Source organism: Chelon labrosus (assembly GCF_963514085.1).
Source record: "Chelon labrosus genome assembly, chromosome: 22".
In the NCBI taxonomy this organism is placed as follows: Eukaryota; Metazoa; Chordata; class Actinopteri; order Mugiliformes; family Mugilidae; genus Chelon; species Chelon labrosus.
The window spans coordinates 6,764,163-6,788,340 of record NC_140355.1 but is presented as its reverse complement, the minus strand read 5'-3'; the positions used below and the strand labels follow the sequence as shown (position 1 = coordinate 6,788,340).

The 24,178-nt window shown below is 41.4% G+C and overlaps 1 protein-coding gene across 1 annotated transcript; it reads left to right on the top strand.

The window, feature by feature from the left end:
- The first annotated feature begins 4,793 nt into the window (after nt 1-4,793).
- On the top strand, nt 4,794-24,141 carry phf24 (PHD finger protein 24). The gene is made up of 8 exons (XM_084572674.1): nt 4,794-6,011; nt 7,984-8,169; nt 13,754-13,832; nt 14,973-15,175; nt 16,371-16,537; nt 19,951-19,983; nt 21,460-21,537; nt 23,961-24,141. Exons 1-8 carry the CDS (start codon nt 5,589-5,591, stop codon nt 24,055-24,057), a joined length of 1,266 nt encoding a protein of 421 aa, XP_084428800.1. The 5' UTR covers nt 4,794-5,588; the 3' UTR covers nt 24,058-24,141.
- The last annotated feature ends 37 nt before the right edge of the window (nt 24,142-24,178 follow it).

Here is a 24,178-nt window from a genome sequence, read left to right as displayed (position 1 = left end):
AAGAATGAATGTGCTCATAGTCATGAATTCACTAGACCGGCTGTCTGCATACGATACATGCATTTCCACCAGTTTTTATGCATGTTTTCGATATGGGTGTTCGTCAGGTTTATCCAAACAGAAAGGTAAAACTGAAACAAACCTAATGAATAAATCATGACTGTATATGATGAATGAAAGATGCAAACAGTCCAGACTGTCAGTTCTTCTTCCACAATTGTTTTAATTGTTTTTATTTGTTTTAAAATGCATGGTGAACACACATTTAATTACAATTTCTGTTGCAAATTTCTAAAAGCTGGTAATACTTTTGAAGACTTTGCATACCATTACAGTATATTCACATACACATTCTACATATTAAGGGTATAAACACTGACTTTATGGAGATTGGCATTTGGTGCATAATGTCTTTGCAGTATCGTTATCAGAATGTTTGGATGACTGTAGTGTATGTAGTGTATCATAAACTGACATTTTGCTGTTATTTTTTTATCCCATCATTCCTCTGTTAACCTGAAACCTGAAAACCAACCCCAACTACGGCTGCATTAAAATAATGGAGCCGAACCTTTCAGTCTAATCTGATCTGTGCTAAAAGACAACCCACTGAGCTGATTGTCATCCCTGCGGCGGGGATAGCAGTCTGTTCAGTATTCTGCGGCCCTGCGTACATGTGTTTCGGTGCTCGTACATTCTCAACGTGTTTCATTCGCGGATCAGACTGCAGGACGACGCCGTTGCTGCCGTGGCTGATATTTTAAATGAGGTGGTTGTCCTTCAGGGAGACAATCATTTTGTCCCAACTCGAGTTGAGAATACAATTTTAAAATTTAAATGGACAAAGGATTCCTAGTGGGGACATTGTTAAAATGATTGAGATGGGGAGCAGCTAATAAATCCTTACCCAGCGCAAGAAGGCTATGCCGCTGATGACTTGACCTTTGACTCCGCCCTTTAGAGAAACGCCATCCAAAACAGATATTCAGCCCAGTAATCAATAAAGTATCACGCTGCTTCAGTTTTGCCTGTGTGAATGCAAACCAAACTAGGATAGCAAATTAAAGGACCTTTTCATTTAGATTTATTCTGTCTGACGTGTTGTTTCATGGCTTGTATCTCCAAGTTTAAACGCGTGAAACCGGTGAGAGCACAGACGGCGTTGGAAGTCCGTGCGATTTCGCCTTCTGCAGTTTATGAAGCGCCGACACCAGCGGCAGCCTGATGACATAAGGCCTTGCATGCTATTAGACTGCTAGCCTGGGAAGGAAGAGAGGGGGAATGACTCCCATTTCACTTCAGACAAATGCGATTAAATTTCACACAGGCACTTATGTGGAGCACGGACGGATGGGATAGCATATCAGAGCAAAGACACATGTCCCATAAGTACCCTATAATCAACTTGAATCCACGATGCAACCTTTTTTTTTTCCAATAATGCAATTCATGGGTGAGTCTCTTTTGCTCTAACTTCATCTTACAGTGCTTGATAACACTTAATATTTAAGTCAGTACGATGCAATCACTTGAAAATATTAAAGAACCGACTTTCTTGGAAATGCAGGTGTTTTTTTCTGTGGCAAAATAATACACCTGTGTCACTCCTCTCACAAAAGTCAAATCTGTCACAATTCAGCCATGATTAAGTCCAAATGAATTTTATTTCCCATCTATATCCCGTGAATCGACATATCTCACTCTTTAATTGCCAATGCCCAATATTAACGTCGCCAGAATAAAATTGGGGTTTAGAGAAATGCTGCAGTCTGAAGGTGTTGGCTTTAATAACCAGCATTGAGATCTCATTGAGAACCTGCAGGGAGGGCGATGTTAATTTTCTCTTTGGGGATCAATAAAGCAGATCTCACCTCATTTCATCGCAAGTCATTTCATTTGGTGAACAGTCGGAGCTGATGTCAGATATCCACAGCTGGCTGAACTCGGCAAGTTGTGTTGACTGACGCTGTGCACGCACTGTGGGAGTTTTTTAAAAGAAAGTCACCAGATTCATACGCATGCACACACTGAAGGTTACCTCTCTTGGGTTTTTCGGGGCTCTGAGCTGAAGTTAACCTCTTGACATTATTATGGAAGTTAATTTACCAATAAAGAATGAGGTGATGGTTTCTGCTGACTTGAAAGGTTGAAGAGCAGGACCTTTTGGGACACTGGAAGAGAAATGCCTCCCATAGCTTGCAACAAGGTTGTATGTGACATTTGTGCGTAGGTACAATAATTAAACGTAGGCATATAAACATGTCAGGAGAGTTTCTGGTTGGTTGTTGTCACCTTTTTCTTGACTGATGATGTTTGAGCAGTCATGTGAGTTCAGAAAACACACATTACATAAAGTATTCTTTCTCACCTCCATTATGAAATAGTGTATTTCATTATTTAGTTTTGAGATACTCAGCTTTTACACGATATGAGTTGTTTTTGCTCCTCAAAGAACTGGAAATACGTTGTTGGGCAACACCATTCAAGGGACTATTTCTTTGGGGGGAAAGTAGTTCCAATGAAAACTCTCTATACAGTGAGTTCTTCCAAAAATAAGTGGGGCATTGGTTCACACTGGAAAAACATACTGCTGGTATTTTTTTTTGCTCTGATGTCAGCCTCACAAGCAAAATTCCATTCAACTGCATCAGAGGCAGACAGAGCAGACAGACCCTCAGCAAATAGACCCAAAACAAGGTCAAACACCTGTGGGGTGTTAGAGTGTTCTTGTTTAAACTACCTTTTAAATTTTTAAATGTGGAGAGAAGCAGTTACGTTGGAAGCCGGTAGCTGCATAGTGTTTACAGGCTTTAATGTGTGAGTTCTACACTGATGGACATCACTTGAGTTTATTATTTTAATCCAAACAGAGAGGCTCTTTATCCCTTCATCCGAACGTCAAAGACGTTAATGATATGGCAAACCATCACAGACATTAATGATACGGCAGCGCTGGATTTCTCAGTGCTGAAAAGCAGTTATTTATTGCCGTTCAGACGTACGTCATGCTTGATATGATGAGCTGTGGAGAGCCACAGACACATTAGAGCAAAGTATAGATTTCTGCATCAATATGCACCATATACCTTTCTCTCCTTGTTATGAACCTCTGTGGGTGAAGGCAGTGTAAATGTACCGGCACATGTGCTCTCAGACATCAGCCGCTGATTCACGAGAGGTTTGAACTCTACCTGTGCAATAGTACAATGTATTTTTTTTCCGGTGGGTTGTGGGATTTACTATCCTCATCCTTATATTTGCAGCTTGAATTGTGCAAATAATAATAATAAAAAAAGCAATCTCAGTCTATACCCACATCTTTGTGTGGATTCAACTGCTTTATGAAAAACGAACAGTAAGCCCCAGAAATGTGGGAGCTGGAGCAGATGGGCAGGGTTTATTAGTAATAAGGAGAGGAGTTAAGGGACTTTGTTGCTGATAGAATTGGAGGGACCAAGCTGTTCACGGCATGCAGAAAAAGCAAAGGCTTCCAGTAACAGCAAGACCTGATGAGCAGATACGCTGCCTGGCCAAAAAAAAAGTCGCCACCAAAAAAAAGGTCATATACTATTTCGTTGGACCCCCTTTAGCTTTGATTACAGCATGCATTCGCTGTGGCCTTGTTTCGATAAGCATCTGCAACGTCAAGATTTATTTCACAAAGATCTTGTATTGATCTCCAGCACATCCCAAATATTCTCAATGGGGTTAAGGTCTGGACTCTGTGGTGGCCAATCCATGTGTGAAAATGATGTCTCATACTCCCTGAACCACTCTTTCACAATCTGAGCCCCATGAATCCTGGCATTGTCATCTTGGAATATGCCCGTCCCATCAGGGAAGAAAAAATTCATTGCTGGAATAACCTGGTCATTCAGTATATTCAGGTAGTCAGCTGACCTCATTCTTTGGACACATAATGTTGCTGAACCTAGACCTGAGCAACTGCAGCAACCCCAGATCATAGCACTGCCCCCACAGGCTTATACAGTAGGCACTAGGCATGATGGGTGCATCACTTCATCTGCCTCTCTTCTTACCCTGATGTCCCCATCACTCTGGAACAGGGTAAATCTGGACTCATCAGACCACATGACCTTCTTCCATTGCTCCAGAGTCCAATCTTAATGCTCCCTAGCAAATTGAAGCCTTTTCTCCCAGTTAGCCTCACTGATTAGTGGTTTTCTTAAGGCTACACAGCTGTTCAGTCCCAATCCCTTGAGTTCCCTTCACATTGTACATGTGGAAATGCTCTTACTTTCACTATTAAACATAGCCCTGAGTTCTACTGTTGTTTTTCTTTTGATTTCATTTCACCAAACGTTTAAGCGATCGCCGATCACGATCAGTCAGGATTTTTTTCCGACCACATTTCTCCCTCAAAGACGATGGTTCCCCACCATTCTTCCAGTTTTTAATAATGCGTTGGACAGTTCAAAATTGGACACCCAATTTCAGTAGTTTCTACAATCTCCTTAGATGTTTTCTCTGCTTTATGCATGCCAATTATTTGACCCTTCTCAAGCAGACTAACATCTTTTCCACGACCACAGGATGTGTCTATTGACATGGTTGTTTAAGAAATGAGAAGCTACTCATTGCATCAGTTGGGGTTAAATAACTTGCTGCCAGCTGAAAGATAATCGCCTATGCAGTAATTATCCAATAGGAGGCTGGTACCTGTTTGCTTAGCTAAATCTTTTTTCTTTTGTTTTAGGCCAGGCATTGTATCAGCATGATTTTTTTTTTTTTTTTGCTGTAATTGACTGCAAAATGTCTCATCGTGTACTTACAGCATTCCTCTTCTTTGCATCTCTCAACTCTTCTTCAAAAGCTCATTCAAGTGATCATTCGAATGACAAATTTGATCAGTGTACTTTAATTATATATGGAGCTACCACCACAATACATTCATGTGTGTTTGTGCATTCCTATACATCAATGAATATCTGCCCATATAGAGTGCAAACGTCACTTTTTGTCAAGTGCTTACACTCCAGAGCTAAGTACAGATATGAGTACTTAATAGTAACATGACGTGTGTTACAAACACACATTTATTTGCCTGCAGCCAAGGTTGCCTTCTTTGCTTTCAAGCTGTGGGCTACGTCTGTTTTTTCGGATCACAAGAGGCCACTTTTCCGGTTAATTCCACATGGCCGATCCTTCTCTTCTAGCTAACCTGCCTATGGCTAGTTTCCTTCATCTTTTGGTTTTATTGGAAATAGGCAAACCAGCATGAAAGTGCATTACAGTCACTCTAACCTGCAAAGTTAACATTGGTTATTTATTGTAACCCAAGTTTCTATGAGTAATGGCATGGTATGTTGCTGTATACACATTGCTCTCAAATACAGGGTTGTGTACTGAACACACCTTTTGACCTAGTTTACAGTGGCTTGCATTGCATTATTGGTTAATGTGGCATGTCCCTAATTTTGTGGTTTTTTCCACACTTCTGTGGGCTTATTTGCTTATTTGAGCATTGCTGTTGGTCAGATCTATTAGTTGTAAGTGGGAGCTGTGATAAAATTTGTCCTCTGTGTTAATGGTTTTCTGTTTATTTCTCTCTCCATCTGTCCGTAGCCATGGGAGTGCTCATGTCAAAGAAGCAGCAGGTGGAGAAGGTGCAGAAATGTAGCGCAGTCGTCTCTGCCTTCCAATCGGGCATTAAGGATCGTCCTGTCGTAGCCAAACAGGCAGAAGGAGAAGTGGAGGAAGGCGAAGGGCCTGCCAAGACCTCAGCCAACTCTGAAGAGAAAACAGAGGAGGCTGAACAAGAAGTGACGGACAATGCTGCTGGTCCGTCGACCTCCCAGCAGTCCTCGGCCCCGACAAGAGATGAGTGTAAAGTCAACCAGGAGGCTTGGTCAAGGTTACGGGATGGGAAAGGAGTGGAGCCTGAAGATCTTGACAAGAGTCATCAGCTCACACCGCCTGCTTTTGTGCGACCCAAAAGAGAAGCCGATGATGACAAGCCTGTGAAAGTGGAGCTGGAGACGAAAGAGAAGGTATTAGGCAAAGGCAGCATTTAGATCAGAAGCTACCTGAATGTCACTGAAAATTCAGAAACAGGACTCAAACACATTGTCAAACACATATTTGAATCAAACACATATACTGTATATAAAAAATATGTCAAAGAATCTCCACGCTACCAACACATTATCTCTTTTCCTCCCTCCTTATGGTAAAGCAGTACAGCAAGCTGTAAAGGGACTCTTAAGCTTTATCGAAACACCCTTGTTGAAAGGGAGAAATCATGAGTTGGATGTTGTTTTCTGCAAAGACTTTCATGTCCACACTATCCTTGATATGGTGTTGCTGCCGCGTGTGAGGGCTCTTCACGGCGAGCATGTCGTGGGCGGGCTGCTTTGGCTCGCTCTTAGCGGTGACCACAACCAGAGCAGCACCAACTAACAGGGGACGGAGATCACAGGAGAGCTGTCACCATCAGGTTTTCTATTTTGCACCGAGTAAACACCGCAATTTGCAGAGCCGCAGAAATAAAAAGTTATTGTAGATATGCCACTAGGACTTTTGAAACAGTGAAAGGGAGTGGAAATTATCCACTTTAAATTGTGCTTCTGAATTACAGAGTTATGATGTTTAAATTCCAAAGATAAGGGTGCAAGTCAAGAAAGTCGTAAACATTTAGTTTTGCGTGAATCTGCTCAGGGATTGTAATATTTTGTCTCGCACAGTATACGTCATTTTTGAACTAGCTCAGAGTCAGGTGGAGTCAGAATTTGTCTCTCTATGTCCACCCTTATTGTTTATTATTTTATTCCCCACATATTTCTGTCACATACTGATGACATACTCATCTGATTGACATTGATGTCACAGTTTTATTACAATTAATTATGGTGTCATTTTTTTATTTTTATTTTGGAGCACACTTCTAGTCTAAAAGAAGTTGTCACCAAAACGCTGTGCTATTTCTATCACTACATCCATGTGCACAACCAAGTGTAACACTATGAGTGCCCTCCAGGAGAGAGTGTCTGTAACTGTGGGATGCTATTTCCACATTTAAATGATATTGCGTCTCTGCCCTCTCTGCAGAGAGCCAGCTCAAGCTTCACCTTGAGTGGAACAGCTAGAAGCACTCTTGCCTTCCGCCATGTTTGCAAATCATGTTGTACAAATTAATTCTTAACCCAACGCTGAGAAATACCGAGCAGTCAGTTTAGATGTTAGTCTGGATGTTGGTTTAAAGTGACTTGAACAAAGTGTTCCCGAATCAAGTTGAATGCCCTTTTCCAGTTTTCTCACAGCCCCAGTTAAAGGCCTCGATCTCATTATCTGAAGACAAGGCTCGAACAAAGGCCACTTGACTTGTTTGAGTTTTCTTGAGGACGTTTCACCCCTTGTCTAAGTGGCTCCTTCATTTCTAACTGGTGGGGTGTTTAGGTTTTTATTAGCAACATCTGTGGGTGGTGCACGCTTGAAACTCACACGGCTAGGGTCTGTTTGTGACTCAGTACTCTCATGCAATTAGAGGAATTTGTTCAGATGAATCTGGGTGTGATGTAGGAACCTTGCTGATGTAGATGAAGACATCAAGTCACATAAGGTGGGCCGTAACTAGCCAGATAAACATGACTGCGCAACACGACAAAGTGCCATCTGGGATTGCCTCCAGCCCAGAAGCCAGTGCTGTGGCCCCGAAACAGAGATATAAAACAGCAAGGAAAGAAATGTATTTGTGTGGTTAACCGACCACAGTCTGCAATCATTTTCCCTGGCTTGACAGCCCAGTGCATCCTGGCTATAAAGTGACCGACACAGACATAAATATCAGTCTTATGTCAGAGGTAGAGATGTTGCAATTATCCTAGCCTTTCTTCCTGGACCTGTTTTACAGAGTTGGTGGACGGCAAATAAATCCATGCTCATTTGGGTGTGCTTTCCATCCTGGGAAATATACACAGCCTACAAAATAAAAATGTAAATGTAAATAATATCTTTCTCTTTCAGCCACCGAGCGATGAGATGTGCGACGTGTGTGAGGTGTGGACAGCCGACGACCTGTACCCCTGCAGGATCTGCACTCGGGTGTTTCACGACGGCTGTCTGAGGGAGTTAGGCTACCTGCGTGCCGAAGCCTTGCAGGAGATGAGAGATACAGCCCACACTGTTACTGGCTGGAGCTGCTACTATTGCGTAAGTCAGAGCTTGCTGCCACCACCATCACTCACTGCATATCAAAACATGCAGATTTTTCTCAAATGCAAACGCACTGACAGATACCAAAATAGACACCATGTAGGTTTCAGTGTGCTAAGAATGCTAAGATGGTCTCACATCTATGCTTCCAGAACATATACATTTTGTCCATTAAAAGGCTGATTGTGACTTTTCAGATGGTGGTTTTCTACAAATTAAACTATACTTGTGACATACTGTACATGGTATGGTGCAACATATTAGATATGGTCCCAACAAAATAGTTTCTAAACAAAATAAGATAATATAAAATACAAATGTGCATGTTCTTGAAGTCCTACAATTCAAAAAACATGAAAAACAGCACAAGGTGTTGACGTGGCCTCCAACTTCCCTCGATCCCAAACTGATCAAGTATCTGTGGGGTGATCCACAGAGACCCCTCCCCTCAACCCATAGGACCCAAAGGCCCCCACTAACAACATTTTGTTGCCAGACACCACAGGACACCCTCAGAAGGTCCATGTCCATTCTCTGATGAGTCACAACTGTTTTGGTGGCGCAAGGGGGACCTACACAATATTAGGAAGGTGGTCTTAATGTTATTCCTGATCTGTGTATATTGTATTGTAATATATAGCTTTTACATTTCCTACATTAAGTTACCTGCTGGATATTTCTCTAAACTAGTGTTCTCTACCACTTGAACTCGTGTACAAGGCTTCTCATGTCAAACTCTTGAGTTCCATTTAAAAGCAGCATGTGCATGGGTTGCATTGCACATAGAGGAGGTACTTCTTTTGTGTATTTTGGGTCATTGTCATGCCTTACTTGCAACGCTCGCGCCATAATTAATACACCTACTCTTTCTCTTTTAGCTGTGAAATCGATCATGGCATTTCAAGCAGGCGTTGTATTGACTGATGAATGCTAAGTGACTGCTGATGATATTAATGACAAGCGATGTTAAATGAATTGCCACCAGACCGGTGACAGGTTTTTGATGTGAAACTGATGCCACCCAACGCTCTGCGCTGCAGTTGCTCGTGGTGCCGCTTTCAAAGCACATGCCTTGAATTGTCATGGCTGGAACATCCCATGTGGAATTAATACAGTTAATGATGACTCAGTTTGCTTTCGGTGTTACTGACTGTGAAGTAGTGGCGCCAATTAGCACCAGCTGACTAAATTTGCCAGTTGCCATTATGGTTTGTGATTTCAGCTGATGCTGTCTTCAGCGTTCGACTCGGCGCAACTACACTGTCTGATATGCCAGTGAAAACTGTGCTTGTGAAAATCAAGTTCTCAGGGTGTGACCAATGTGAGACCAATGCGTTGCTGCCAAAAACTGCAGTTCCTGGAATGGCCACTTGAGGCTTACTTCATAATAGAGCAAAAACAATTTGATCTCTGTGTGTGTGAGGGATACATTTTTTTTGTATAACTCACCTGTTTAAATTATACAAATGCTTATGCATTTACCCTCAAGCATGGACATTAGATAGGCAATTATATAGCCTAACTATCTTCTCTAGAACTGATGAGTTAAAGATAATATCTTTGCCGTGGCTTTCCAGTTGGTATTAGCAATTATTTTAAAGCACAAATTTGAGGCTACAGGTTCGTTTCAGCCAGAATTCAAATGAAATGAGGCAACATGTTGGCAGAGTTTTCAGTGTTTTTAAAACAATAAAACAAACGGCAGCTTCTCATCAGGAATTCAAAGCCAATGCCAACACCCACAACTCTCTGGCGATCATCACCCTGTGAGAGGCTTAATGCAATCTGGCTTAATTCGAGCGTAAACAGCTGAAGAGGGCTTTTGCTGGAGGACCCTTCAGAGAAGAGTCTCTTTCCAGCCCTGAGAAGCAAAAGTCCTCGCCAAAGTTGCGCAACAGGGGGATGTTTTCACACAATCTGAGAGAAGACACCAGAAAGGTTCTCTTTCTTTGGCTGGCTCCTTCATGTGTGAGGAATGAGGGCTGAAGGAGACAATTCAGTGAGGGGGAGGTGAGAGAAAGAGAGAAAGAGAGGCAGAGAGAGAGAGATGTTTTATTTAAAAAGTGCATTCAAGTCCTGTACCAGCTATTTTGTTCGCACATGTCAGTCAGCTGTTACAAATCCCCCCCTTTTGTTGCATCTGACATTTAATTTCACACAGGCACGAGAGGCTGCTGCTGCTGCTGGCAGATGGATTGACTTCCCTTGAAGGTGGATTTACAGTCAGCCTTCAGAGTATGACTTCTACGAGTATGGCTCAGCACCAGCCAATCAGATGGAAGAAGGGGACCTAACTGACCCTTCTGTACAGCGCTAGCGCACTAGCTTTTTTATTTTTATGCTTTCTGCTAGGGTATTAGTATTAATTTCATGGTTGCACTGAAGTCCAAGTTGGATATTTCCATATAGAGATACTATAATAGGATTTACAATAAAAACACAGAAAAAGAATCAAGAATAAATATGAATTTTAAAGATTAAAGCTGCATTAATTGACTACTTGGCCACAAGGGGGCATTTGAATAAGCTTCCTAAATTTGTTATAGTCAACTTAAGCCTTTTTGCCTATTTCACACCAAGAACACGTGGAAGAATATATATAATCACTTGGCATTTACCCGATGAAAGCAAGTCCAATATTCACTCTTCTTTTAACAGATACTTAGCTGCAAGCTTTTTCTAGGAAGCAGTTTATCAGCCTTTTCACTGAAACCATCTGCTTCTTCTGCTTGCAGTGAGGTTTTGAGTGTGATTTTGCAAAACAATAAGGAAAACGTGTCTAACAAGCAGGACTGAGGAGAATTGCACTGCTCAGTGATAATTGTCATACGCTCTGACATAATCCGGCAATATGAGTGACCCCTTCCACATCACACAGTCAGCTGGTTCATTGTCAAAGTTCTTACAGCTTTGAAGTCCGTAAGAATCATTTATATTTTTAACTTCCTGCTAAATGCTTAGTTGAATGCCTATTTGTGCCCGACACATCACAGACACTGTCATTTTGTCCAAACAGAACGAGCCTCAAATAACTATCAATGCAAGCCCCGCCAGCATAAGATTAGAATGTGTTGTTATTTTTGTACTTTATTCCCCAGGGGACCTTTTGTGTCCTGGAGAACATATTTTTCCAGATGCCGACAGTAGGTGTTGCATAAATCCATTTTAGGTGATCTGAATAAAAAAAAGTTGGATAAACAAATAAAATAAAAAACAGTCTTAGACAATATCACGATATAATCCACAACAGATGGGCACTTGTTTGTCACATTGTTTTGCTGGCAACTTGTGCTACCATGGATGACATATTAATAACTTCATAAACTGATTAAATTACAGATGCACAGAAATGTACCTTATGAATTCTTGTGGGAAGATGTTCATTAAATACAACCTTAGTAAGATGTAGCAACCAGAGAGCAGTTAGTGAAACAAAAGTTTCTGCTTTTATTTGTGCGGAGAAGTGGATCGATTAAAATCCATGAATAAGAAAAGAATTATATATTGTGCGAGATGGTAAAAAAATAAAAATAAAAAATCACCTCAGAAATACAAACATGACATTAAATGTCAAAAAGGCACTTTAATATGAACTACGAGTAAAAGCCATGGAAATCTCCCAAGTGTTCTGCAGCAATTCAAGCTATGTGATGTCCTGTGCGTGAGTGGTGGGAATCCCTAATGGCCGATGATGAATGTAACCCTGTGCCACACAATAGATTTGAAGACATTATCACCATTGGGAATATAGCTGTGTTTCACATTCTGTATTCTCTTCATGAAATATATGCTGTGCTATGGAACCTGAGTCTTTTGTGATTGTAGAAATATGCAGAAAGTAGCCAATGGAGGACAAGTACAATAAATTGTGGAAGGAAGCACAGTGATACCAATGTCTCTCTATTGCGTAGTCTGTGGCTAAAGCTCTCACTCAAATTAGACACTTTATAGTAGTAGTTCTTCCCTGTTTAAATGATATATATCACAATTTGTCAAAGGACGAGGTGTCCTGGTCGTGAGCGCTGCAGGCAGGAGTTTATTATCCTGGTTCGAGATTTCATTTTTAGATTTACTTGACTTTGAAATCGCCGCTGGGGTCAGACAAGAATGAATCAGTGCTTAAACGGACGAATGGACGAAAAGGAGGGTCGATTCAGCCTTTCTTAATATGAGGGAGATTCTCGTACGTATTAAGTGCTTCAAAATGCGCAACTCAAGCCGAACCACCCACCTAAAACAACCAGATGTTGGAAAGGAAAGTCTAGTGTACAGGGCGCATAAATTAATGAGTCATTACACGTACAGTTGATCAGTAAATGCTGCAGACAGTGGGGAGGCAAGGTGTTGGCAGTTACTATGATCTTGGTGACAGACCGAAAAATGCAGGAGAGAATCGTACAGCAGCTCACATTGGCTGCTATAATGATAGCAGATGACAGTGTGTTAGCTGGGGAACACTGAAGCATTCCCTCACCAGCTCAATGCACACCTTTATTTTTTTGTCCATTAAAAAATGGTCATTATCACACCGTTACATTTGGGGAATGCAGACTCTGGCGAGAATGATGATGTGTGAGCATCTTTTAGAGTTAAACCAAAAACCAAATATTTTCTCAGTGCTGTAACCCGTACTTTTGCAAATCTAATAATTACAGGCTTTATCCATTTCCCTTAATACAAATCACATTTCTTAGCAATTTGCTGTGAGCTCAGGGGTGCTTTTTTTGCTTCCTCCATCAGTTATTTTTCAGAGAGTGGGCGGCTTTGCATTTTCATTTACATTTCGTAATGCAGCTTTTACGAAGCCCCGACAGATTGTGAGGATGATTAAGGGCTATGTAAACAAACTGGAACTGACGTACCTCAATAATCCCAAAGAGATCATTAAAGTTTCATTGCGCCGCTTATCTGATAAATAATGCACAAATATAATATAAATATTAAAAATAGGTGTCCCCTGCGATTTCCATTACCCATCAGTTTGCTGAATTTAAATACTGCACACATGTTTACATCGTACATGCGTTCGTACTCTGCTCAACGCCGGCCAATTTATCATTTACCCATATGCTGTAATAATTTAATACATATACTGTACGTATATTGTATAGTGGGGATCTATGTTTTGGTTAGGCCATTTTAATTCATCAGATTATTATTTTTAGCTAAAGTTTACACCAGTTGTAGTGCAATTAAGTGTTAAGAGGATAAAATTTTTTTAACTTTTATACCAGCGTGTAGTAACAAAAGTATTTTTCATAGTGAATATTGCCTCTTGGCAGCCTGCAGTTACATTTCTCTGGAAACCTCTTCTTTTCTGTCTTGCTTTCTTTTACTAATGATGCCATTATGAAACGTGTGAAATAGAGCAGCACACCATGTGAATCACCTGGGAAACGCAGCAGTTGTTATAATGGATTCCCAACTCAATACCTAGTGTGCCTGTGGCTAATTTCCAGAAGCACAGCCTGGGACTAGTTTGAGCATATTGCTCATTAACCACCGAGTAGTTTGCAACCTGACAATAAGCGTTTGTTGATTATTAAGTGTAACCCTCTGCTCATCTCTTCCTTTCCTGCAGGACAATCTAAATCTGCTTCTAACAGAAGAAGAGATGTACAGCCTCATGGAAACTTTCAAGCAGTGCAAGATCATCCCAGGTGAGTGAAAATCCATTTAACAAGCGGCACATGGAGGTGACAGACTCCATGCAGATATGTCTGCTGAATATCTGAACTCACTAACTGACCCCTGACATTTCCTCTAGCATCATCATGAGGTTAGCAATGATTTGCCCAGTACTTTGGTTTATGACTAGCCTGGAAGCCATCTCGATCTTTCTTCACCCACAAAATGTTTGTGCCGGAAAGTAAGTCTGGAGTCACCCCATTGGGAACTGATCATGCTCCAACCAGTCAAAGCGTATCGGTGGGCTTCATGCGATTATAGACAGGAGAGTAACAGTGATGTAGTCAGACACATCTGAGTGCTGTAGAATTGAATTTGCTTACAACAAAATGGCTTTGATTAGTTGAATGACCATCCTTTGCTAGCACGTCTGTAGACTCATAGTGATGCTTTTATATTTTCAGTTAGTCTAGTAAAAAGAAATTAAATTGTTGTTTAATTTGGGAGTGACCTGACTGCTGGGCTATGAAGGATCCATGTGGGTGTTTAGATTTGAGCTGAGCCAGGTTTGATTCCTGGCCAGCCAGTCCATGTGCTGCAAGCCATTCCTCTTCTCTCCCTGTTGCCTGTATCTCTTCACTGTCCTTAAAAGCCACATTTGTGTTGCCTTTACAGTTTTTGAAACGTTCTGGTGGCTCAGGTTTGAGTCCGGCCCATGCCATTTTTTGCAAGTCATCCTCTCTCTCTGTCTCATCACTTCCTCTCTCTCTCTCTCTCCCTCTCTCTCTCTCTACAGATCTGTCCAATAAATGCACGAAAGACCTAGAAAAATTGTAAAACAATCTACAGTGTTAGTCACAGACCTCCATAATCCATAGACATAATCCCAGTACTTCCCAGTTTGCCTGCCTACTGGTTGTACGTGCCAAGAATGGCAAAGACTTTAAAATCTCCTGCCCACACCAGATTGTTCTCTTGACTTATAACATTATTAGCCTCCAACCCAATCTACTTCAAAATGTTTGGTGCTATCCTGCTGCTTGGCCGGACAGCAGTCAGTGGGAGGTGCTCTTGCCTTTGTTCAAAGTGAATCACCATAAGTTAATTATATCCGGAAGACTGCTAGGTGACTAATTAGGTCTGATGTGATGAATTGTTCTTTGCTGCCGTAGAGTCGTGCCTGGTGTCAGATGAGCTGCTGCAGTACCGCCACTTCGTATCCAAGCAGCAGTTCGATAAGGACCTGACTGATGAGCAAGAGGAGGAAGTCCTGGCCCAGTTCGCTTCTCTGGATCCCGAGAAGAAGGGTCACATCGAATGGTCGGACTTTCTCTACTTTGAGTCCCTGGCAGTGTTGAGGAAGTTCCGTACGGAGGTATACTAGCAGCTTTAGAGAAAAGTTACAAACAATATAAAGCATCATGCACTCAACTGTGCATTGTTTCCCCTCTGCGAGAATAAATTAGAATGTCTTCAGAACACCTGACAATACATCCTCATACTATATACATTGGCACTGACAGAACCGGTTGATGCCAGACAACATACTGTAGGATTGTTTGGGCAAAGTTGTACAAAGACCGATAAAGTCTGCTTAACCCAGTTGTTCCCAAAGTTTTTCTGCTCCTCAACTGGCTTGTCCTTATGCTCTGAATGTGCTGTAGCCAAGTGGCGTCTTTACTAGACACACAACAAACTGTGGTTTCTCCTCGTCCTTGTCATATGCCTCTCGTAAACCTCTCCATGGTGTGCTAGCAGTGCTCAAACAAGCCTCATTCAACAGCCTTCCTGAACCAACTATGCAGTAGCTCCTCGCCACCAAACTTTGGGAACTTTCTTAACCAGTAAACCCAACACCAAAAAAGGAGTACCAGGAGTACTTCTTACCATTTTGGGTAGGTTTATGCGACAAACGTACTTGGTTAGGAACTGTGTTTTAAGCAAAAAGATATCCTTTCACAACATTAAGAAAAAAAGAAAAGAAATAAATTAAAATACAAGACAAACAAATCACAGCTATTTCCTAGCCACTATGGTGACAAGCCAGGAGAACATACAGGACCACATCATAATCACAATCTCCAAGCATCAGTCATTGTAGCATTTCATAAAAGCATTCCTCCCTTTGGACGGCCAAAATAAACACTATCCTCAGCCACTGTGGTCAAAAAATTACACTCTGTTGGGGTTTGTGCAATAGAATGGCTCAGGGACAAAAACCACCACAACGCTGGCTTGTATCCACCGGTTTGAATTACTTATTTTATTGTCACTTGATCACCACAGAACAGTTTAGATATCGCCCTTTGTTTATGGCGCAGAGGATTAAATTTGCAGTTTGTGGGCCGTGCTCGTCTCTGGGGTAAATCGGCACCTGCAGATTATGTCAGACGGCGCTAATGTGATTGAGAACCACTGATGCTAAAGAAATGCTCCCTAAAAATACCTTTACCAGGCTGCTAAATTACTGCAATTTAAACCATATAAGATGGGTGGAATGATTATGATTGATTTAAAAGGTGTTGATCCAGGCGTCCTAATCTCGCATTTGTCGGATTTACTTTTCCTAGAACTCACTGGTGCGTCTGTTGACTGCCAAAGAGAGAGACAGTGCGCGGACAGTGTTCCTGGGCCTCGACCAGGATAAGGACGGTGTGATCACAAGAGCCGAATGCCGTCAGGCCCAGCAGTCCTGGTTCCACAAGCTTAACAAAGACTCGCAGTCCTGCAATGTGAGGTGAGTGGGCCACACGGCACTTGTATGCACAACTGGCAGCAGTTTGGGACATCAGAATCTCATTTGTATGCAAAGCTTAGGGAACAGACAGTGGGAAAAGTAGCAAGATAACAAGCTGCGTTCTTCCCTCATTTAAATATCCTTTTTGTGGTTGACTTAAATCACCACCATGGCAGCGCTGATTTTCGTCACTTTGCAAAGGATGCACTGTTTTATTTAGAAGGATTACCAAATGATAAAATCAGATTCTGCTGTAGGGCTAATTACAGCTAATCCTCTTCTTTGTATCACAATTAACTTGTGTTTTACAGGTTCACTAGTTAAAAATCATAGCAAGCCCTCAAATGCTGCAGTAATAACCTTCCACCCTTAACTTAGAAAAACCAAAAACTGTTTGTATCCATTAAAGTGAATCTACCAACAAGTAGTAAAAGGCCCCACTGTCTTTTGCATCTTAACACACATTTCATTAATGTCTCTATATATTTTAGAAGACTCCTTTAAATTAATCTGTTTCTCACCTTAGCTTTACAGAGCTGTTTTTCCTCTCATTAAGTTTCACTGTCACTGCTCTTAGAGCGGTACTTTTGCTCACCAGATTTAAAACTCGGGTATACTGCCAGATATGGTGCCGATTATCATATTTGGGAAGGGATTGAACGCAGCAGACGTTAATGTTGCAACATTATATGCGAAAGTCACGCACTGTTACCTCAATGCATAATCATGTTTAGTGTTAAACTCCCTCTTAGGCAAAAGTCTTAGAGTCGTAATTTGTGTTGAGATGTAGCAGGGCAAGGGAGGACCAGATCACAAGACGCACAAAGGCACGAGGCAGGATGAAGGAAAATCTATTTAACTGGAACTTATTAGAGGGTGAACAAAAGGCTCTGCAGAGGCATGGTAAAAAAAGAACCCCAAAAAAGTAAAAGATGTCAAAAATACAAGGGACCAGATAGCAATAGAGGTACAACCAGGAGGACCCAACACAACTGATAAAAGGACAAAAAATATATAAAGAAATTGGGAAAGGACGGGTCTATATACGCACATGGAACTAATGGGGGAACAAGACGCAGGTAAAACTAACGAGGGAGGAGCAAACAATCACACAGGCAAAAACACAAGGGCAGGAAGTGAAGCTAACAAAAGCACAGTAGGGGATTATTTCAAAATAAAACACGAAACACCAGGAAAACCATTAACAACTCAATCTTATGAAGAGAACAGAAAAGGTCCAGCTAACTAACTGACATAATAAGGGAACTCCTAAAACATATTTGGAGCTTTCTGGGACAAAAATGGTCACAAATGTTTTTTTTCTGTCTCTGCACGAAAAAACAGTAACGCTTCTATGACGTCTGTTGAAATGGAGACGGAATATCAACATGAATACAGATCTCCCACTGCTCCCTTTGCTGATTACATAATTTACATACAATCATGCTTTCCTTCCAAGATGATGAAAAGGAAGAAATTCTCCATCATCAAACCCAATAATATCGCTCAACCTATACTTTCAGTGCCGACTGTACATGGAATGCACATAACAAATATCCAGGGTAAATGAGAGTTGAACGAGTGTCTGCGCCTCCCCTGTGTTTGCACTGGTGTGAACTGGTGTTAATTATTGAACACGCTCCCTGGCCAGTGGAGCAAATCAAAAGACACAGCTGTTTCGGAGGCTACGGCGCCTCCGAGATCCGGTTGATCTGGAAGGTGGTGCCGGGTCAACAAATCCACCATCGTTTGCAGGCCTCGGAGAGCTGATTACCGTCTCCGCAGCGAGCTGGATTTTTTTTGTTTACTTCCCCAGCTTGTGTTGACACAGAAAATACACGACCCGGCCCCCGTGCACTGCAACGAGTCTGGGGCATAACGATGTTGTTTCTCCGCCCCGCTGCGGAGTAGCTTTTCAGCTTTAGTTCAGTTCTTGAGTTTAGCTCAAACAGACGACTGAAGAATCAAAGCCGTTGTTTCTCATCGGCACGACGACTGATGCAGAACGCGTCAAACAACTGCCCGCACCAGGGCAGCACCGACAAAGACTTATGATCAATACGCTTGATCAAAACCCTGCATATTTAAATCATGTTAAAACAAACTTGCCAGTAATGATTAAAAAGCAAATTACATTAAAAGACACAGTAATGTGTGTTTCATTACTTAATCAGTATTCTGTGCTTCCACTCATTTCGATCGCAGGCACTTATCTGTCTGCCAGTTTTGATGTTTACCATGACTGAATTCCTGCTATTAATAAATGGGTTAGGCCGGCTGCCTTACTTGCTGGAACTGTAATTTTGAAAAGGCACTGTCGGTTTGTGTGTTCTTTGCTCAATTAAGGTTTTGGCCTTTCTGAAATGGCTGTAATAACATTGACACATATTGTGAGGCAACATAATGCAACAACAGGACAACAAATGAAGCCTTTGTGAAGCTTTTTTTTGTTGAGACTGATCAAAGACAGGTTTCACACAATAATGCAACCCGGTGCAACAGCGCTGCAAAGCATGAATCAGCAATGGCATTAATAATGGAGGGAAATGGTATATGGAACCAAACATCAGAACAGAATCATCTATTTTAGATATTTTAGATGAAACATATCCAAATATCTTGAAATACATCACTGCCTCTGTAACAGTTTTATACCCACAGGCAGACCTCATCAGAGTAATAATGAAAAAGATCAGTAAGCTCTGATTGGCTCTGATGGGGTTAGAGTTGTTTATTTGTGTCAGCAGTACACCGAAAAAATACACCGATGAGGCATAACATTATGACCGCTTTCCTAATATTGTGTAGGTCACCATTGTGCCTCCAAAACGGTTGTGACTCATCAGAGAATGGACATGGGCCTTCTGAGGGTGTCTGGCGACAGAATGTTGTTAGTGGGGGCCTTTGGGTCCTGTGGGTTGAGGGGAGGGGCCTCTGTGGATCATCCCACAGATACTTGATCAGTTTGGGATCTAGTGAATTTGGAGGCCAGGTCAACACCTTGTGCTGTTTTTCATGTTTTTTGAGTTGTTCCTAGACCGTTTGTGTGTGTCATCGAGGAGTGTGATTGCTATGGGGTGTGGGTGCCTGGTCTGATCTAGGTGGGTGCTACATGACTAAGTAACATCCACATGAATGCCAAGTTCAAAAGTTTAACAGGGGAACATTGGATTGCCACAAGATGGTCAATGTTATTCACTTCTCCTGTCAGTGGTCATAATGTTATCCCAGATCGGTGTGTAAGTAGCACAAAAAAATTCTCAGTCTTGTTGTGTAATGAATGTACTTTCCACCCATGTCTCTGTGTGTGCATGTGCTCATTTTCTGCTTACTGTAACCTCTTGTGATGTCACATCTCCCATGCTCTATCACTCCATCCCTCTCACCTATTCAACATGCGGCATTCCCCACAGACTCATGGGATTCTGCACTCCTATGAATTGTGGGTGAGTGTGACTCAGCACTGCATGGCTCGTCTCTTTCTTCCTCACTCCGACGCCCTCTAGCACTCTGCCGCCCTTGAGTGTTCTCAGACAGCCCCCTTGGTTTAGATTTCATGGGTAATTTAAAACTTGGTCCAAAAAGGGACAAGGGACAGGACCTCCTCGTCTCCAGACTCCCTTTCTTTCCGAACATAAAGCAATCAAAGACACATCAATGAAGTCTGATGAGCATAATGCGAGCTCTTCGTGTGATCAGGTCTCGTTTTAATGAGGGTAAGATTCAGGTTGGGTGGTAATTATATGGATCAGAAGGAAGCTTTTTGTTCTCTTTAGGGGAGCTTCTCCTTAAAAGCACCACTTATCAGAGGATACCGTGGATGGATGGAAGTGTGGATGGCGTGCATCCGGTCCACACATAACCCTAAAATGTAGCCTCATTCAAGCTCATTAAAAAGAAAAGAAATATCAAATGAGTCCGAAAGCTCTGCTCCGCTTTGATCGCCAGATTACAGCTGTTCAGAAGCGAAACCGTGCGAGAGTGAAAAGGAGTTTTTCGAGGAGCCATCAGTCAGATTGGTTTAGAAGTGGAGCTTCTGAAATATCATAAAAAAAATAAATAAAACATGACTCATATAGGTGTGCATTTGAATTTGGAGTGAAATGGAAAGAGGAAAGAAATCTTTATGGAGCACATTTTGTGGAAGCAATTTGATTCTGTGTAAAAACATTACCCTTAAAAGGAATGTACATGCGTGTCTGCTGCCAGTACAAAACAAATAAAAATAAAAAACCTTGATCCAGAGTTCACTTACTGACATTGCATTCGCCCAGACTGAGCAAACTTTGTCTGCCGAGGAAGAACATGAACCTATTCTGTTTCAATTTACATAATTAGATTGAACAGCAAAGTCAATAACTTCAAGCACGTGTCTCCAAAAGTTGGAGAAGGGAGCATCAAGAATAGCAGAGTGGAACAAGATAACCGGGAACGATTTCGCCTTAGATTAATTGTTATTTAAATTAAAAGAGTCAAGCATGAATACCAAACCACCTTCTGCTTTTTTCTGTCTGAGATTAATATCTTTGACTTTTAGACGTTGTTGTACCAAACAAGTCATTTAAAAATGAGACTTCTTACGAATTAAATTTTGCAAAACAATCATCAGCAGATTAATCCATCATAAAATAAACTATGGTTCAGTTTTTCTTAACACACCACAATATAGGATAAGCAATCTTAGAGCACATTAAATAAACTGGAGATGATACAGTATTATAGAGATAAAAACTAACAATGCCAGCATGTCATGTTCAAGTTGATGGAATGATATTAACATTTTAGGGTTCATTTTCCCTTTTTATGGTTTACCTTGTTTTCCCCATCCTTTCAGGAACTACCTTGTCCCTCAGTAGCTGCTGTATCAGCTACCTCATACTGTATTTATCTGTCACACTGGTATTCTTTTGTCTTTGATACAGCATAAGTCATGTTGGCCCCATATGTGAGAGCAGTCCAGCCAGCTCTGGAAGCGAGAGGAGCAAGACTGATGACAGCAGGTTTGTATGCTCATATTGTTAGTGAGTGTGTGTAAGGCACGGTCGTCAAAGTTATTAGAAATCTGCTGATCCGAAAATAATACAGTTTGGGTCTCCATGACTAATTTTCCCATACACAGTCATTTTACCAGCTTAAACTGTATTTAGGCTTAAAGTGATGCATAATTTAGGGCAAGGCTATTAGTTATGGGTGGTGTCATCTCATATGTCTGCCTTGGTGCCACCTGTACACCTTAGCCCTAGCTTAAACTAGCCAGGAGTTAAGCAGAGTCAGTCACTGGTAACTGTAATGTCACAAGGGTTTGTCTAGCTTTATATACAGTGAGTGCTACTACCAGGATTTACAAGCCTGCACTTACATTTAAAATACCTTCCACACTCTGTTCCAGCATCACATGAATGATTCTCACAATCGTGTGATGCTGGAATAATGGAAAAATTAGTTACTGGAGGAGAAAAACTACTGGAACAACAACAATTGGAAAAATCTGCAAAAATATTGGTATAGAATTTGGCGGTTGCTGATTTCATGCATGAAACATGGTGGATGTAAGAACCCTGACCCAAACTTGGCAAAGGTTACAGTCTTGCCGCTTGGTTCGTCTTTCACAATGGTCTAACCATACTTTTAGGAAAATACAAACACATTTGTGATTGACATCCATGTATTTGAACTTGCTCATACATCATGGGTCTCCTGATCTGCCTTCTCTTTGTTGTCATGCAAACTCTGAAAACAGTTCTCGGTGTACTGTTAAAATGCTTTTAGCAAACCAAATACAGTGGTTTCAGTGTTGTTTCCACATTCTTTCTCTCAGGAAATGAGACCATCCGGGTGCATAAGAATGCATTATAAGTCACATTTTTGCTTCCTCCAGTCTCAATCGTGTCTCCATTTAAATAATACTGTGCTCTGCTCTACCTCCACCAGTTACAAGGAAATGCTGGTTCATACACCTTACTTATTTATTTATTTAGTTTTTCCAACTCTCATGGCCCGATGGGACTGTTTCATGCAGCGGTTGGCATGGTAACTTGTAGTGATCATGATGTCACATCCCATTTCTATAGCGTCAAATAACTAACTAAAAGAAAGACACTTGACTATGCATCAAAATTATATTAAGTATCCTTGATTCACATCAATTATTTGACATGTACTTTCGAGTTTTAATTTGGCCCAAGTCCCATCCACAAACATGGAGGAGGTGGAGCTTATGACCTATACTGCAGCCAGTCACCAGGGGGCGCTCTACTTGCTTTGGCTTCACTTTAAGAGGAGCTGTTCCACCATCCATCTTTATACAGTCTATGGGTGCGATCCTGCAGTGGTGCCCAAAGACATTAGGTCATTCACAGGCAGCGATGGTGGATTTTTTTCAGTGAAAACAATGCAACCCAGAAAGCCACAGCCTGGGCACTGATAACCTGCCGGCCCTACTCTACTCTATGCTGCAAACAACCTCAAACTCATTTTCTCGCTGTCACCAGATAACGAAGGCAGATCCTGTTTTGGCATATCGAGACTTTTCTTTATGCCAGGTTACATGATTTTTGCAATATCCGCAGTTAATACACCAGCACTTCAGGCAGTGACTACAGGGAACCGCAATTACAAAGAGAGCCACGCAAGAGAGTTGTATTTAGTTGACTACTAATTAGCAGAGCATGCTTAGACAAAGGCCTGACAGGTTTTATAGCTACGTTTTCAAAGCACCAAGAGACACATTAAAGTGAAACAGTGGCCAGATGTAGTATAATGATATTACTGTATTGTATTATAGTAAGCTGTGTGGGCGCACGACTCACACACACACATTTAATATAGCAAAACCCAAAAATATAGACAGAGAAAATAAATACACTCAAACTGAAGTGCACAACACATCTCTTGAAGACAATTCCAACAGCCTTACTCTAACTACAAGTATGTTGTCAATAGTTTTTAAGCGACAATAAGGCTCCTTGGCACACATACATTTGCAATATCAGGCTATACTTGTTGCAGTCAGCACATTTACATGCACGATAATATTCAGAGATAGGCCTTATTCCGAATACATTTTCGGATTAAACGCGTGGGCTGTGCTGTTACTATATTTGCAAGCATTTACAGACATGCATGTCAATATGTGCGCCTCAGTTGGCGTATTTTGCCGCACTTTTTTGACACACAGAAATGAAATGAAATGAAATGAAATTAAAGATGGAGGCTGTGTTTGCACGGTTGAACAAGTCCAACACTGGAAAACTTTCATTCTGATTCATGTTGGTGGAAATGTGAGTGGAATAATAATTTTTATTAGCTATATAAACAGTAGGAATAGTAGATAAAAATCTAGACATTGTTTCTATAAGATTATCTGTAGTCCAGTTTTAGGGAATTCTAACTAATAAAGGAAAATCCATTCGTTTTTCAACAGGCCAGTAACCTGGGAAGACTTTTTAAAGGAGAGTGCCATCTACATTTTGGCTGCACGGCCTAATAGCTCTGCCATGCACATCCGAATGCCTCTATAGTCCAGGATCCTCCACTGCACCCAGCAGAGAGAAGGGGAGAGAGAGAGATAGAGGGTGTACCCCATAGTCTACAGATGAATGGGGGAAGATGGATAACGCTGACACGAAGACATGAAGATGA

Excerpts from the sequence above, each read along its gene's own strand:
- phf24 (XM_084572674.1), top strand. The coding sequence starts at position 5,589 with ATGGGAGTGCTCATGTCAAAGAAGCAGCAGGTGGAGAAGGTGCAGAAA. Across the intron at positions 6,012-7,983 it reads AGCTGGAGACGAAAGAGAAG|CCACCGAGCGATGAGATGTG; the intron begins GTATTAGGCAAA and ends TTTCTCTTTCAG. Across the intron at positions 21,538-23,960 it reads AGCAAGACTGATGACAGCAG|GCCAGTAACCTGGGAAGACT; the intron begins GTTTGTATGCTC and ends GTTTTTCAACAG.